Raw genomic sequence first — 16,069 nt, forward strand, 5'->3', positions numbered from 1 at the left:
AGCAGAGAGCTGTACCGGGCAGGACCTGGCAGACCTTGGAGACCGCCTCAGAGACTGGTTCCAACTGCTCCATGGAAACGCCAAGCAGAACAACTCAGGCAAGCCTGGACCTGGCACCGCTTCAGGTGAGTGTATGTGTTTGTGTGTCCCTGGAGCTGGCACCACCTCTCTCTGTCTCTCTTTCTCCCTCTATCTCTCCTCTCCTCTCTCTCCTCTCTCTCCTCTCTCTCTACTCTCTATTCTCTCTCCTCTCTCTCTACTGGCTATTCTCTCTCTCTCCTCTCGCTCTAATCTCTATTCTCTCACTCTCTCTCCTCTCGCTCTAATCTCTATTCTCTCACTCTCTCCTCTCTCTCTCTCTCTCTCTCACACACTCTCTCCTCTCGCTCTTCTCTATTTACTGGCTATTCTCTCTCACTCTCTCTCCTCTCTCTCCCTCTACTCTCTGCTCTCTCCTCTCTCTCCTCTCGCTCTACTCTGTATTCTCTCACGCTCTCTCCTCTCTCTCCCTCTACTCTCTGCTCTCTACTCTGTCTCGCTCTCTCTCTCATTTCTCTCTGCTCTCTCGTCTCTCTCCTCTCTCTCGTCTCTTCCAGCACACTCCTTTATGCTGTGATTTACAGCTGACATCTCAGTTATGACAGTCCGTAATGAAATCTTCACCCAATAAAGAGCTATACACAAAGTAGCACATTCCTGTCTGAGTTGCAATGTGTTTGGAAGTCATCAGTGTCACAGACAGACCTTCGCCTGGACCGTATTGAATTAAACTCAGGACCACGTTGTATCATGCGTAAAGTAAATGGATATTTAATATAGCTTCCTACATGGCCCTCAAGCTGAATATAACAAACAAATCATGGTTCAGGTGGAAATACAGAAGGGCCTCCTCCCAGAGACACCCTCTCAGATGTTCTCCCAGAACCCAGGAGGGCTGAAGCCCCACCCCATAGCATCCCCTCTGTCACAGGTGCAGCTCATCGCCTGTGATCAGAGATAGAGGGAGGAGAGACAGGGAACAAAGAGAGAACAGCGTGACATCACAACAACATATCACAGCAACATGATATCACAGCAACATGACATCACAGCAACATGACATCACAGCAACATGACATCACAGCAACATGACATCACAGCAACATGACATCACAACAACATGACATCACAGCAACATGACATCACAGCAACATGACATCACAGCAACATGACAGCACAACAACATGACATCACAGCAACATGACATCACAGCAACATGACAGCACAGCAACATGACATCACAGCAACATGACATCACAGCAACATGATATCACAGCAACATGACATCACAGCGACATGACATCACAACGACATGACATCACAGCAACATGACATCACAGCAACATGACAGCAAAGCAACATGACATCACAGCAACATGATAGCACAGCAACATGACATCACAGCAACATGACAGCACAGCAACATGACATGCCAGCAACATGACATCACAGCAACATGACATCACAGCAACATGACATCACAGCAACATGACAGCACAGCAACATGACAGCACAGCAACATGACATCACAGCAACGTGACATCACAGCAACATGACAGTACAGCAACATGATATCACATAACTCCCATTCACACAACTACTGAAGAATAACAGATCAGGGTGAAACATAGAACTGTAAGTTACATTTACATTTACGTCATTTAGCAGACGCTCTTATCCAGAGCGACTTACAAATTGGTGCATTCACCTTATGATATCCAGTGGAACAACCACTTTACAATATTGCATCTACATTTTTTAAGGGGGGGGTTAGAAGGATTACTTTATCCTATCCTAGGTATTCCTTAAAGAGGTGGGGTTTCAGGTGTCTCCGGAAGGTGGTGATTGACTCCGCTGTCCTGGCGTCGTGAGGGAGCTTGTTCCACCATTGGGGTGCCAGAGCAGCGAACAGTTTTGACTGGGCTGAGCGGGAACTGTGCTTCCTCAGAGGTAGGGGGGCCAGCAGGCCAGAGGTGGATGAACGCAGTGCCCTTGTTTGGGTGTAGGGCCTGATCAGAGCCTGAAGGTATGGCGGTGCCGTTCCCTTCACAGCTCCGTAGGCAATCACCATGGTCTTGTAGCAGATGCGAGCTTCAACTGGAAGCCAGTGGAGAGAGCGGAGGAGCGGGGTGACGTGAGAGAACTTGGGAAGGTTGATGATGTTGATGAAATATGGATTATGACATGGATTATGGATTATGACACTGGCCAGTATAATAAAGGATGAACACATAAACATTCATACGTCCACTCTGTCATTCTCAGCCCTCCCGTCGAGACAGAGATAGTAGGCACCCTGTGAATGTCACGACTTCCACCGAAGTCGGTTCCTCTCCTTGTTCGGGTGGCGTTCGGCGGTCGGCGTCACCGGTCTTCTAGCCATCGTCAATCCACTTTTCATTTTCCATTTGTTTTGTCTTGTTTTCCTACTCACCTGGTTCTCATTTCCCTCATTAAGTGTTGTGTATTTAACCCTCTGTTCCCCCCCATGTCTTTGTGTGGAATTGTTTGTTGTAAGTGTTTGTGCACATGGTTACTGGTGCGCGTCGGGTTTTGTACCTATGTTGGTATTTTCTTTATACCGTTGGTTTTTGGAATTAAACTGCTCCGGCTATTACCTAGTTTTGCTTTCCTCGTCTGACTTTACTGCCACCAGTTACGCACCCCTTACAGTGAAGGCCTCCTTTAAAATATACCTTATGTGGCAGTAGGCAGGAAGAGGAGACGTGAAGTGAAACACATTCACAATCAAGTCATTTCCTTGTATTTGTTTAGCCAGGAGAGTCCACTCAGTAACACTTGCCATTGTTTTCCAGGGAGTCCTGGGTTCCATAAACGAATCACATTTTGTTTCATTTCATCTTTGTTTTGATTGAATTTAATTGACCTGGGATTTGATTTGACCTGCACTTTGATTTGATGTGTCTTGAAAGACATCTAGTAAGTAAAATGTATAATTATGTGTATGTTTTCTATCCTCAGTCCTGGACAAGAGCCTGGTGGCCAGCTGTAAGGATTCCATAGGCTGGATGTTCTCTAAACTGGATACTAATACTGATCTGTATCTGGACCAGGTAACTTTGTCTAGTCTGTTAATCCTTTTATTTGTTTTACCATGGAGGACCACTTTGAAAACAAGTGTTTTAATGAATACTTTCAGTTGTTTTCTTTCTGGGATCAGATTCTCGTCTAGTTTTACACATACAGTACATGATGTGTTTTCTTTCTGGGATCAGATTCTCGTCTAGTTTTACACATACAGTGCATGATGTGTTATTTTTACCCCAAATAAAATAAAATACATTTCAATTCAGGCCGAGCTGGCAGCTATCAACCTGGACAAGTATGAGGTGTGCATCTGGCCCTTCTTCAACTCCTGTGACGGCTACAAGGATGGGAGGGTATCCACCGCAGAGTGGTGCCTCTGTTTCTGGAGGGAAAGTGAGTGTTACTGGCTGACTGACTGACTGACTGACTGACTGACTGACCCAGGGTTCTGCTTCTGGAGGGAAAGTGAGTGTTACTGGCTGACTGACTGACTGACTGACTGACTGACCCAGGGTTCTGTTTCTGGAGGGAAAGTGAGTGTTACTGGCTGACTGACTGACTGACTGACTGACCCAGGGTTCTGTTTCTGGAGGGAAAGTGAGTGTTACTGGCTGACTGACTGACTGACTGACTGACTGACTGACTGACTGACTGACTGACTGACTGACTGACTGACCCAGGGTTCTGCTTCTGGAGGGAAAGTGAGTGTTACTGGCTGACTGACTGACTGACTGACTGACCCAGGGTTCTGTTTCTGGAGGGAAAGTGAGTGTTACTGGCTGACTGACTGACTGACTGACTGACTGACTGACTGACTGACTGACTGACCCAGGGTTCTGCTTCTGGAGGGAAAGTGAGTGTTACTGACTGACTGACTGATTGACTGACTGACTGACCCAGGGTCCTGCTTCTGGAGGGAAAGTGAGTGTTACTGGCTGACTAACTGACTGACTGACTGACTGTCTGACTGACTGACTGACTGTCTGACTGACTGACTGACCCAGGGTTCTGCTTTTGGAGGGAAAGTGAGTGTTACTGACTGACTGACTGACTGACTGACTAACCCAGGGTTCTGCTTCTGGAGGGAAAGTGAGTGTGTGACCAATCTGTGGTTTAAGGGACCACAATGGAAATAAGTCCTGACTGTATTGTGCTATCCCTGACAAGTACATTTTTTTTTAACTGTCAAATAAAATCAATCTTAAGGCTGTGTAAGACTGCTGAGATCTGCTGCTGTATAAATACATCACCAATAGTGTTGTCTCTGCTTCTGGGGATGTGAGTGTTACTCTCTCTCTCTCTGTCTCTCTGTCTCTCTCTCTGTCTCTCTCTCTCTGTCTCTCTCTCTCTCTCTCTCGTTCTCTCTCTCTCTCGTTCTCTCTCTCTCGCTCTCTCTCTCGTTCTCTCTCTTTCTCTCGTTCTCTCTCTCTCTCTGTCTCTCTCTCTCTCTCTCGTTCTCTCTCTCTCTCGTTCTCTCTCTCTCGTTCTCTCTCTCGTTCTCTCTCTCGTTCTCTCTCTTTCTCTCGTTCTCTCTCTCTCTCGTTCTCTCTCTCTTTCTCTCTCGTTCTTTCTCTCTCTCTTTCTCTCTCTCTTTCTCTCTCTCTGTCTCTTTCTCTCTCACTCTCTCTCTGTCTCTCTCTCTTTCTTTCTCTTTCTCTCTCTCGTTCTCTCTCTCTTTCTCTCTCTCTCGTTCTCTCTCTTTCTCTCTCTCTCTCTTTCTCACTCCCTCTCTCCCATCCAAAGGCATCCATTATGCTAGTTCACTCAGCACTTAGTTGATAATCAATTAGAGTATAAAGGGATGAAATACAAGATTTACTAAACCAATCAATACAGGAGAAAAGTGTGATTATGAAAACGATTGATTGAAATTCCATTTAGAATAGAATGGTTGAAATGCTTTTCCTGCCGTCACTTCTCTGTGGTCTTCCTCAGAGCCCGCTTGTCTGGCTGAACTAGAGAGGATCCAGGTTCAACAAGTGGCCAAGATGAAGCCTGGTAAGTGTCTGTCTTATAACAGGGACTTTACAGGAAATATGTCCCAAATGGCACCCTATTCCCTACATAGTGCACTACTTTTGCCCAGGGTCCATATGGCTGTGGTTAAAAGTAGTGCACTATGTAGGGAATAGGGTGTCATTTGGGAGTTACTCAATAAGATGACTGAATGTAGTATATTGGTGTCTATGACTGCTATTAACTGAAAGGTTTTCTATATTGGTGTCTATGACTGCTATTAACTGAAAGGGTTTCTATATTGGTGTCTATGACTCTGCTATTAACTGAAAGGTTTTCTATATTGGTGTCTATGACTCTGCTATTAACTGAAAGGGTTTCTATATTGGTGTCTATGACTGCTATTAACTGAAAGGTTTTCTATATTGGTGTCTATGACTGCTATTAACTGAAAGGTTTTCTATATTAGTGTCTATGACTGCTATTAACTGAAAGGTTTTCTATATTAGTGTCTATGACTCTGCTATCAACTGAAAGGTTTTCTATATTAGTGTCTATGACTCTGCTATCAACTGAAAGGTTTTCTATATTGGTGTCTATGACTGCTATTAACTGAAAGGTTTTCTATATTGGTGTCTATGACTGCTATTAACTGAAAGGTTTTCTATATTGGTGTCTATGACTCTGCTATTAACTGAAAGGTTTTCTATATTGGTGTCTATGACTGCTATTAACTGAAAGGTTTTCTATATTGGTGTCTATGACTCTGCTATTAACTGAAAGGTTTTCTATATTGGTGTCTATGACTCTGCTATTAACTGAAAGGGTTTCTATATTGGTGTCTATGACTGCTATTAACTGAAAGGTTTTCTATATTGGTGTCTATGACTCTGCTATTAACTGAAAGGGTTTCTATATTGGTGTCTATGACTGCTATTAACTGAAAGGGTTTCTATATTGGTGTCTATGACTGCTATTAACTGAAAGGTTTTCTATATTAGTGTCTATGACTCTGCTATTAACTGAAAGGTTTTCTATATTGGTGTCTATGACTGCTATTAACTGAAAGGTTTTCTATATTGGTGTCTATGACTGCTATTAACTGAAAGGGTTTCTATATTAGTGTCTATGACTCTGCTATTAACTGAAAGGTTTTCTATATTAGTGTCTATGACTCTGCTATTAACTGAAAGGTTTTCTATATTGGTGTCTATGACTCTGCTATTAACTGAAAGGTTTTCTATATTGGTGTCTATGACTGCTATTAACTGAAAGGTTTTCTATATTAGTGTCTATGACTGCTATTAACTGAAAGGGTTTCTATATTGGTGTCTATGACTCTGCTATTAACTGAAAGGTTTTCTATATTGGTGTCTATGACTGCTATTAACTGAAAGGTTTTCTATATTGGTGTCTATGACTCTGCTATTAACTGAAAGGTTTTCTATATTGGTGTCTATGACTCTGCTATTAACTGAAAGGTTTTCTATATTGGTGTCTATGACTGCTATTAACTGAAAGGTTTTCTATATTTGTGTCTATGACTGCTATTAACTGAAAGGGTTTCTATATTAGTGTCTATGACTCTGCTATTAACTGAAAGGTTTTCTATATTAGTGTCTATGACTCTGCTATTAACTGAAAGGGTTTCTATATTAGTGTCTATGACTCTGCTATTAACTGAAAGGTTTTCTATATTAGTGTCTATGACTGCTATTAACTGAAAGGTTTTCTATATTGGTGTCTATGACTCTGCTATTAACTGAAAGGTTTTCTATATTAGTGTCTATGACTCTGCTATCAACTGAAAGGTTTTCTATATTAGTGTCTATGACTCTGCTATCAACTGAAAGGTTTTCTATATTGGTGTCTATGACTCTGCTATCAACTGAAAGGTTTTCTATATTAGTGTCTATGACTCTGCTATTAACTGAAAGGTTTTCTATATTGGTGTCTATGACTCTGCTATTAACTGAAAGGTTTTCTATATTAGTGTCTATGACTCTGCTATTAACTGAAAGGTTTTCTATATTAGTGTCTATGACTCTGCTATTAACTGAAAGGTTTTCTATATTAGTGTCTATGACTCTGCTATTAACTGAAAGGTTTTCTATATTGGTGTCTATGACTCTGCTATTAACTGAAAGGTTTTCTATATTAGTGTCTATGACTCTGCTATTAACTGAAAGGTTTTCTATATTAGTGTCTATGACTCTGCTATTAACTGAAAGGTTTTCTATATTAGTGTCTATGACTGCTATTAACTGAAAGGTTTTCTATATTAGTGTCTATGACTGCAATTAACTGAAAGGTTTTCTATATTGGTGTCTATGACTCTGCTATTAACTGAAAGGTTTTCTATATTGGTGTCTATGACTCTGCTATTAACTGAAAGGGTTTCTATATTGGTGTCTATGACTGCTATTAACTGAAAGGTTTTCTATATTAGTGTCTATGACTCTGCTATTAACTGAAAGGTTTTCTATATTAGTGTCTATGACTCTGCTATTAACTGAAAGGTTTTCTATATTGGTGTCTATGACTCTGCTATTAACTGAAAGGTTTTCTATATTGGTGTCTATGACTCTGCTATTAACTGAAAGGGTTTCTATATTAGTGTCTATGACTGCTATTAACTGAAAGGGTTTCTATATTGGTGTCTATGACTCTGCTATTAACTGAAAGGTTTTCTATATTGGTGTCTATGACTCTGCTATTAACTGAAAGGGTTTCTATATTAGTGTCTATGACTCTGCTATCAACTGAAAGGTTTTCTACTATATTGTATTATTTGTAGTTTCTTCTGAAGAACAGGTCGTTCTCACACAAACACTGGAATAGTTTCCGTATGTTTCCTGGACATATGGTTTGACATAAGGAATAAAGGTGTGTGTGGAGGGTCTATTCCCACTGATCTACTCGTCAGCCTGTTCTGGTGTGTGTGGAGGATCTATTCACACTGATCTACTCGTCAGCCTGTTCTGGTGTGTGGAGGGTCTATTCCCACTGATCTACTCGTCAGCCTGTTCTGGTGTGTGGAGGGTCTATTCCCACTGATCTACTCGTCAGCCTGTTCTGGTGTGTGGAGGATCTATTCCCACTGATCTACTCGTCAGCCTGTTCTGGTGTGTGGAGGATCTATTCCCAGTGATCTACTCGTCAGCCTGTTCTGGTGTGTGGAGGATCTATTCCCACTGATCTACTCGTCAGCCTGTTCTGGTGTGTGGAGGATCTATTCCCACTGATCTACTCGTCAGCCTGTTCTGGTGTGTGGAGGATCTATTCACACTGATCTACTCGTCAGCCTGTTCTGGTGTGTGGAGGGTCTATTCCCACTGATCTACTCGTCAGCCTGTTCTGGTGTGTGGAGGGTCTATTCCCACTGATCTACTCGTCAGCCTGTTCTGGTGTGTGGAGGATCTATTCCCACTGATCTACTCGTCAGCCTGTTCTGGTGTGTGGAGGGTCTATTCCCACTGATCTACTCGTCAGCCTGTTCTGGTGTGTGGAGGGTCTATTCCCACTGATCTACTCGTCAGCCTGTTCTGGTGTGTGGAGGATCTATTCCCACTGATCTACTCGTCAGCCTGTTCTGGTGTGTGGAGGATCTATTCACACTGATCTACTCGTCAGCCTGTTCTGGTGTGTGGAGGGTCTATTCCCACTGATCTACTCGTCAGCCTGTTCTGGTGTGTGGAGGATCTATTCCCACTGATCTACTCGTCAGCCTGTTCTGGTGTGTGTGGAGGATCTATTCCCACTGATCTACTCGTCAGCCTGTTCTGGTGTGTGTAGGATCTATTTCCAGAGATCTACTCGTCAGCCTGTTCTGGTGTGTGGAGGATCTATTCACACTGATCTACTCGTCAGCCTGTTCTGGTGTGTGGAGGATCTATTCCCAGTGATCTACTCGTCAGCCTGTTCTGGTGTGTGGAGGATCTATTCCCACTGATCTACTCGTCAGCCTGTTCTGGTGTGTGTGGAGGATCTATTCCCACTGATCTACTCGTCAGCCTGTTCTGGTGTGTGGAGGATCTGTTCCCACTGATCTACTCGTCAGCCTGTTCTGGTGTGTGGAGGATCTATTCACACTGATCTACTCGTCAGCCTGTTCTGGTGTGTGTGGAGGATCTATTCCCACTGATCTACTCGTCAGCCTGTTCTGGTGTGTGGAGGATCTGTTCCCACTGATCTACTCGTCAGCCTGTTCTGGTGTGTGGAGGATCTATTCCCACTGATCTACTCGTCAGCCTGTTCTGGTGTGTGTGGAGGATCTATTCCCACTGATCTACTCGTCAGCCTGTTCTGGTGTGTGTGGAGGATCTATTCCCACTGATCTACTCGTCAGCCTGTTCTGGTGTGTGGAGGATCTATTCCCACTGATCTACTCGTCAGCCTGTTCTGGTGTGTGGAGGATCTATTCACACTGATCTACTCGTCAGCCTGTTCTGGTGTGTGGAGGATCTGTTCCCACTGATCTACTCGTCAGCCTGTTCTGGTGTGTGGAGGGTCTATTCCCACTGATCTACTCGTCAGCCTGTTCTGGTGTGTGGAGGATCTATTCCCACTGATCTACTCGTCAGCCTGTTCTGGTGTGTGTGGAGGATCTATTCCCACTGATCTACTCGTCAGCCTGTTCTGGTGTGTGTGGAGGATCTATTCCCACTGATCTACTCGTCAGCCTGTTCTGGTGTGTGGAGGATCTGTTCCCACTGATCTACTCGTCAGCCTGTTCTGGTGTGTGGAGGATCTATTCCCACTGATCTACTCGTCAGCCTGTTCTGGTGTGTGTGGAGGATCTATTCCCACTGATCTACTCGTCAGCCTGTTCTGGTGTGTGTGGAGGATCTATTCCCACTGATCTACTCGTCAGCCTGTTCTGGTGTGTGGAGGATCTATTCCCACTGATCTACTCGTCAGCCTGTTCTGGTGTGTGGAGGATCTATTCACACTGATCTACTCGTCAGCCTGTTCTGGTGTGTGGAGGATCTGTTCCCACTGATCTACTCGTCAGCCTGTTCTGGTGTGTGGAGGGTCTATTCCCACTGATCTACTCGTCAGCCTGTTCTGGTGTGTGGAGGATCTATTCCCACTGATCTACTCGTCAGCCTGTTCTGGTGTGTGTGGAGGATCTATTCCCACTGATCTACTCGTCAGCCTGTTCTGGTGTGTGTGGAGGATCTATTCCCACTGATCTACTCGTCAGCCTGTTCTGGTGTGTGGAGGATCTATTCCCACTGATCTACTCGTCAGCCTGTTCTGGTGTGTGTGGAGGATCTATTCCCACTGATCTACTCGTCAGCCTGTTCTGGCGTGTGTGGAGGATCTATTCCCACTGATCTACTCGTCAGCCTGTTCTGGCGTGTGTGGAGGATCTATTCCCACTGATCTACTCGTCAGCCTGTTCTGGTGTGTGGAGGATCTATTCACACTGATCTACTCGTCAGCCTGTTCTGGTGTGTGGAGGATCTGTTCCCACTGATCTACTCGTCAGCCTGTTCTGGTGTGTGGAGGGTCTATTCCCACTGATCTACTCGTCAGCCTGTTCTGGTGTGTGGAGGATCTATTCCCACTGATCTACTCGTCAGCCTGTTCTGGTGTGTGTGGAGGATCTATTCCCACTGATCTACTCGTCAGCCTGTTCTGGTGTGTGTGGAGGATCTATTCCCACTGATCTACTCGTCAGCCTGTTCTGGTGTGTGGAGGATCTATTCCAACTGATCTACTCGTCAGCCTGTTCTGGTGTGTGTGGAGGATCTATTCCCACTGATCTACTCGTCAGCCTGTTCTGGCGTGTGTGGAGGATCTATTCCCACTGATCTACTCGTCAGCCTGTTCTGGCGTGTGTGGAGGATCTATTCCCACTGATCTACTCGTCAGCCTGTTCTGGTGTGTGGAGGATCTATTCCCACTGATCTACTCGTCAGCCTGTTCTGGTGTGTGTGGAGGATCTATTCCCACTGATCTACTCGTCAGCCTGTTCTGGTGTGTGGAGGATCTATTCCCACTGATCTACTCGTCAGCCTGTTCTGGTGTGTGGAGGATCTATTCACACTGATCTACTCGTCAGCCTGTTCTGGTGTGTGGAGGATCTATTCCCACTGATCTACTCGTCAGCCTGTTCTGGTGTGTGGAGGATCTATTCCCACTGATCTACTCGTCAGCCTGTTCTGGTGTGTGTGGAGGATCTATTCCCACTGATCTACTCGTCAGCCTGTTCTGGTGTGTGGAGGATCTATTCCCACTGATCTACTCGTCAGCCTGTTTTGGTGTGTGGAGGATCTATTCCCACTGATCTACTCGTCAGCCTGTTCTGGTGTGTGTGGAGGATCTATTCCCACTGATCTACTCGTCAGCCTGTTCTGGTGTGTGTGGAGGATCTATTCCCACTGATCTACTCGTCAGCCTGTTCTGGTGTGTGTGGAGGATCTATTCACACTGATCTACTCGTCAGCCTGTTCTGGTGTGTGGAGGATCTATTCCCAGTGATCTACTCGTCAGCCTGTTCTGGTGTGTGGAGGATCTATTCCCACTGATCTACTCGTCAGCCTGTTCTGGTGTGTGGAGGGTCTATTCCCACTGATCTACTCGTCAGCCTGTTCTGGTGTGTGGAGGATCTATTCCCACTGATCTACTCGTCAGCCTGTTCTGGTGTGTGGAGGGTCTATTCACACTGATCTACTCGTCAGCCTGTTCTGGTGTGTGTGGAGGATCTATTCCCACTGATCTACTCGTCAGCCTGTTCTGGTGTGTGTGGAGGATCTATTCCCACTGATCTACTCGTCAGCCTGTTCTGGTGTGTGGAGGATCTATTCCCACTGATCTACTCGTCAGCCTGTTCTGGTGTGTGGAGGGTCTATTCCCACTGATCTACTCGTCAGCCTGTTCTGGTGTGTGGAGGGTCTATTCCCACTGATCTACTCGTCAGCCTGTTCTGGTGTGTGGAGGGTCTATTCCCACTGATCTACTCGTCAGCCTGTTCTGGTGTGTGGAGGATCTATTCCCACTGATCTACTCGTCAGCCTGTTCTGGTGTGTGGAGGATCTATTCCCACTGATCTACTCGTCAGCCTGTTCTGGTGTGTGGAGGATCTATTCCCACTGATCTACTCGTCAGCCTGTTCTGGTGTGTGTGGAGGATCTATTCCCACTGATCTACTCGTCAGCCTGTTCTGGTGTGTGTGGAGGATCTATTCCCACTGATCTACTCGTCAGCCTGTTCTGGTGTGTGTGGAGGATCTATTCCCAGTGATCTACTCGTCAGCCTGTTCTGGTGTGTGTGGAGGATCTATTCCCACTGATCTACTCGTCAGCCTGTTCTGGTGTGTGGAGGATCTATTCCCACTGATCTACTCGTCAGCCTGTTCTGGTGTGTGGAGGATCTATTCCCACTGATCTACTCGTCAGCCTGTTCTGGTGTGTGGAGGGTCTATTCACACTGATCTACTCGTCAGCCTGTTCTGGTGTGTGTGGAGGATCTATTCCCACTGATCTACTCGTCAGCCTGTTCTGGTGTGTGTGGAGGATCTATTCCCACTGATCTACTCGTCAGCCTGTTCTGGTGTGTGGAGGATCTATTCCCAGTGATCTACTCGTCAGCCTGTTCTGGTGTGTGTGGAGGATCTATTCCCACTGATCTACTCGTCAGCCTGTTCTGGTGTGTGTGGAGGATCTATTCACACTGATCTACTCGTCAGCCTGTTCTGGTGTGTGGAGGATCTATTCCCAGTGATCTACTCGTCAGCCTGTTCTGGTGTGTGGAGGATCTATTCCCACTGATCTACTCGTCAGCCTGTTCTGGTGTGTGGAGGATCTATTCCCACTGATCTACTCGTCAGCCTGTTCTGGTGTGTGGAGGGTCTATTCACACTGATCTACTCGTCAGCCTGTTCTGGTGTGTGTGGAGGATCTATTCCCACTGATCTACTCGTCAGCCTGTTCTGGTGTGTGTGGAGGATCTATTCCCACTGATCTACTCGTCAGCCTGTTCTGGTGTGTGGAGGATCTATTCCCAGTGATCTACTCGTCAGCCTGTTCTGGTGTGTGGAGGATCTATTCCCACTGATCTACTCGTCAGCCTGTTCTTGTGTGTGGAGGATCTATTCCCAGTGATCTACTCGTCAGCCTGTTCTGGTGTGTGGAGGATCTATTCACACTGATCTACTCGTCAGCCTGTTCTGGTGTGTGTGGAGGATCTATTCACACTGATCTACTCGTCAGCCTGTTCTGGTGTGTGGAGGATCTATTCCCAGTGATCTACTCGTCAGCCTGTTCTGGTGTGTGGAGGATCTATTCCCAGTGATCTACTCGTCAGCCTGTTCTGGTGTGTGTGGAGGATCTATTCACACTGATCTACTCGTCAGCCTGTTCTGGTGTGTGGAGGATCTATTCCCAGTGATCTACTCATCAGCCTGTTCTGGTGTGTGGAGGATCTATTCCCACTGATCTACTCGTCAGCCTGTTCTGGTGTGTGGAGGATCTATTCCCACTGATCTACTCGTCAGCCTGTTCTGGTGTGTGGAGGATCTATTCCCACTGATCTACTCGTCAGCCTGTTCTGGTGTGTGTGGAGGATCTATTCCCACTGATCTACTCGTCAGCCTGTTCTGGTGTGTGGAGGATCTATTCCCACTGATCTACTCGTCAGCCTGTTCTGGTGTGTGTGGAGGATCTATTCCCAGTGATCTACTCGTCAGCCTGTTCTGGTGTGTGTGGAGGATCTATTCACACTGATCTACTCGTCAGCCTGTTCTGGTGTGTGGAGGATCTATTCCCAGTGATCTACTCGTCAGCCTGTTCTGGTGTGTGGAGGATCTATTCCCACTGATCTACTCGTCAGCCTGTTCTGGTGTGTGGAGGATCTATTCCCACTGATCTACTCGTCAGCCTGTTCTGGTGTGTGGAGGGTCTATTCACACTGATCTACTCGTCAGCCTGTTCTGGTGTGTGTGGAGGATCTATTCCCACTGATCTACTCGTCAGCCTGTTCTGGTGTGTGTGGAGGATCTATTCCCACTGATCTACTCGTCAGCCTGTTCTGGTGTGTGGAGGATCTATTCCCAGTGATCTACTCGTCAGCCTGTTCTGGTGTGTGGAGGATCTATTCCCACTGATCTACTCGTCAGCCTGTTCTTGTGTGTGGAGGATCTATTCCCAGTGATCTACTCGTCAGCCTGTTCTGGTGTGTGGAGGATCTATTCACACTGATCTACTCGTCAGCCTGTTCTGGTGTGTGGAGGATCTATTCACACTGATCTACTCGTCAGCCTGTTCTGGTGTGTGGAGGATCTATTCACACTGATCTACTCGTCAGCCTGTTCTGGTGTGTGTGGAGGATCTATTCCCACTGATCTACTCGTCAGCCTGTTCTGGTGTGTGGAGGATCTGTTCACACTGATCTACTCGTCAGCCTGTTCTGGTGTGTGGAGGATCTGTTCCCACTGATCTACTCGTCAGCCTGTTCTGGTGTGGGCGGGTGTGAGCTGCTGCTGCTGGCATGTGCCTGTGTTGTGGCTGGTGTGTGTCTGTGTAGTGAGGTACAGTGTGTGTGTGTGTACTTGTGTAGTACTGATAAGGTGCCTGGAGCACATTGTGTTAGGAGTGTGCCGTGGCGTGTGTTTGTGTGTGTGTGTGTGTGTGTGTGTGTGTGTGTGTGTGTGTGTGTGTGTGTGTGTGTGTGTGTGTGTGTGTGTGTGTGTCTAGTTTGTGTGTAGTTGTGTAACAAGGTGTCTGCAGCAGCAGGGGAACTGGAGGATGCTCATTAAACAGACAAGCAGCAGCCAGGATCAGGGCCTAATCAGGCTGCTTGGAGAGCAGTGCTAAGGTGAGCCCCATGGAGCCCACAGCAGGCTCAGAGAGAGAGGGTTTTATTTTATAATACATCACCAACAGCACAAACCCCACTTAACTTCAACAGACTACAAAGTTAGAACCAAGCCCCCCCCTCCTCGTTCATGGTACCCCCTCTGACACCCCACACCACTACAAAGTCCCCCAGACGCTTCACCAGCCTCCCCATATACATGATCCAGTGTCAGCCGAGCCGGAACCAGCCCCAGCAGCACAGCTCTGGGCTCCGTACTCCCCGCACCCTGCATCTCATGTTTCCTGGTCTTCCACACTGCCATTCTGGTCTGCCCCAAGTTTACTAGGCAGTCCCTCCTCCTGTTGGCCACTCTATACCTAGACCCTCCTCCTGTTGGCTACTCTATACCTAGACCCTCCTCCTGTTGGCTACTCTATACCTAGACCCTCCTCCTGTTGGCTACTCTATACCTAGACCCTCCTCCTGTTGGCTACTCTTTACCTAGACCCTCCTCCTGTTGGCTACTCTATAACTAGACCCTCCTCCTGTTGGCTACTCTATACCTAGACCCTCCTCCTGTTGGCTACTCTATACCTAGACCCTCCTCCTGTTGGCCACTCTATACCTAGACCCTCCTCCTGTTGGCTACTCTATACCTAGACCCTCCTCCTGTTGGCTACTCTATACCTAGACCCTCCTCCTGTTGGCTACTCTATACCTAGACCCTCCTCCTGTTGGCTACTCTATACCTAGACCCTCCTCCTGTTGGCTACTCTATACCTAGACCCTCCTCCTGTTGGCTACTCTATACCTAGACCCTCCTCCTGTTGGCTACTCTATACCTAGACCCTCCTCCTGTTGGCTACTCTATACCTAGACCCTCCTCCTGTTGGCTACTCTATACCTAGACCCTCCTCCTCCTCCTGTTGGCCACTCTATACCTAGACCCTCCTCCTGTTGGCTACTCTATACCTAGACCCTCCTCCTGCTGTTGGCTACTCTATACCTAGACCCTCCTCCTGTTGGCTACTCTATACCTAGACCCTCCTCCTGTTGGCTACTCTATACCTAGACCCTCCTCCTCCTGTTGGCTACTCTATACCTAGACCCTCCTCCTGTTGGCTACTCTATACCTAGACCCTCCTCCTGTTGGCCACTCTATAACTAGACCCTCCTCCTGTTGGCCACTCTATACCTAGACCCTCCTCCTGTTGGCTACTCT

General features: G+C 46.6%; 1 protein-coding gene across 2 annotated transcripts in view; it reads left to right on the top strand.

Moving 5' to 3' along the window:
• LOC106591216 (testican-2) overlaps positions 1–16,069 on the top strand; it is a 112,137-nt gene that overhangs the window by 79,359 nt on the left and 16,709 nt on the right. The window contains exons 7-10 of one of the 2 annotated variants that reach the window (XM_045701087.1): positions 6–125; positions 3,022–3,113; positions 3,354–3,480; positions 5,023–5,085. In XM_045701087.1, coding sequence (XP_045557043.1) covers positions 6–125; positions 3,022–3,113; positions 3,354–3,480; positions 5,023–5,085 — 402 coding nt within the window. Of the gene's footprint in view, positions 1–2; positions 126–3,021; positions 3,114–3,353; positions 3,481–5,022; positions 5,086–16,069 lie in introns of both variants that reach the window. The other variant, XM_045701086.1, reaches the window with a different exon arrangement.

Source organism: Salmo salar, chromosome ssa18 (genome assembly GCF_905237065.1).
Source record: "Salmo salar chromosome ssa18, Ssal_v3.1, whole genome shotgun sequence".
NCBI lineage: Eukaryota > Metazoa > Chordata > Actinopteri > Salmoniformes > Salmonidae > Salmo > Salmo salar.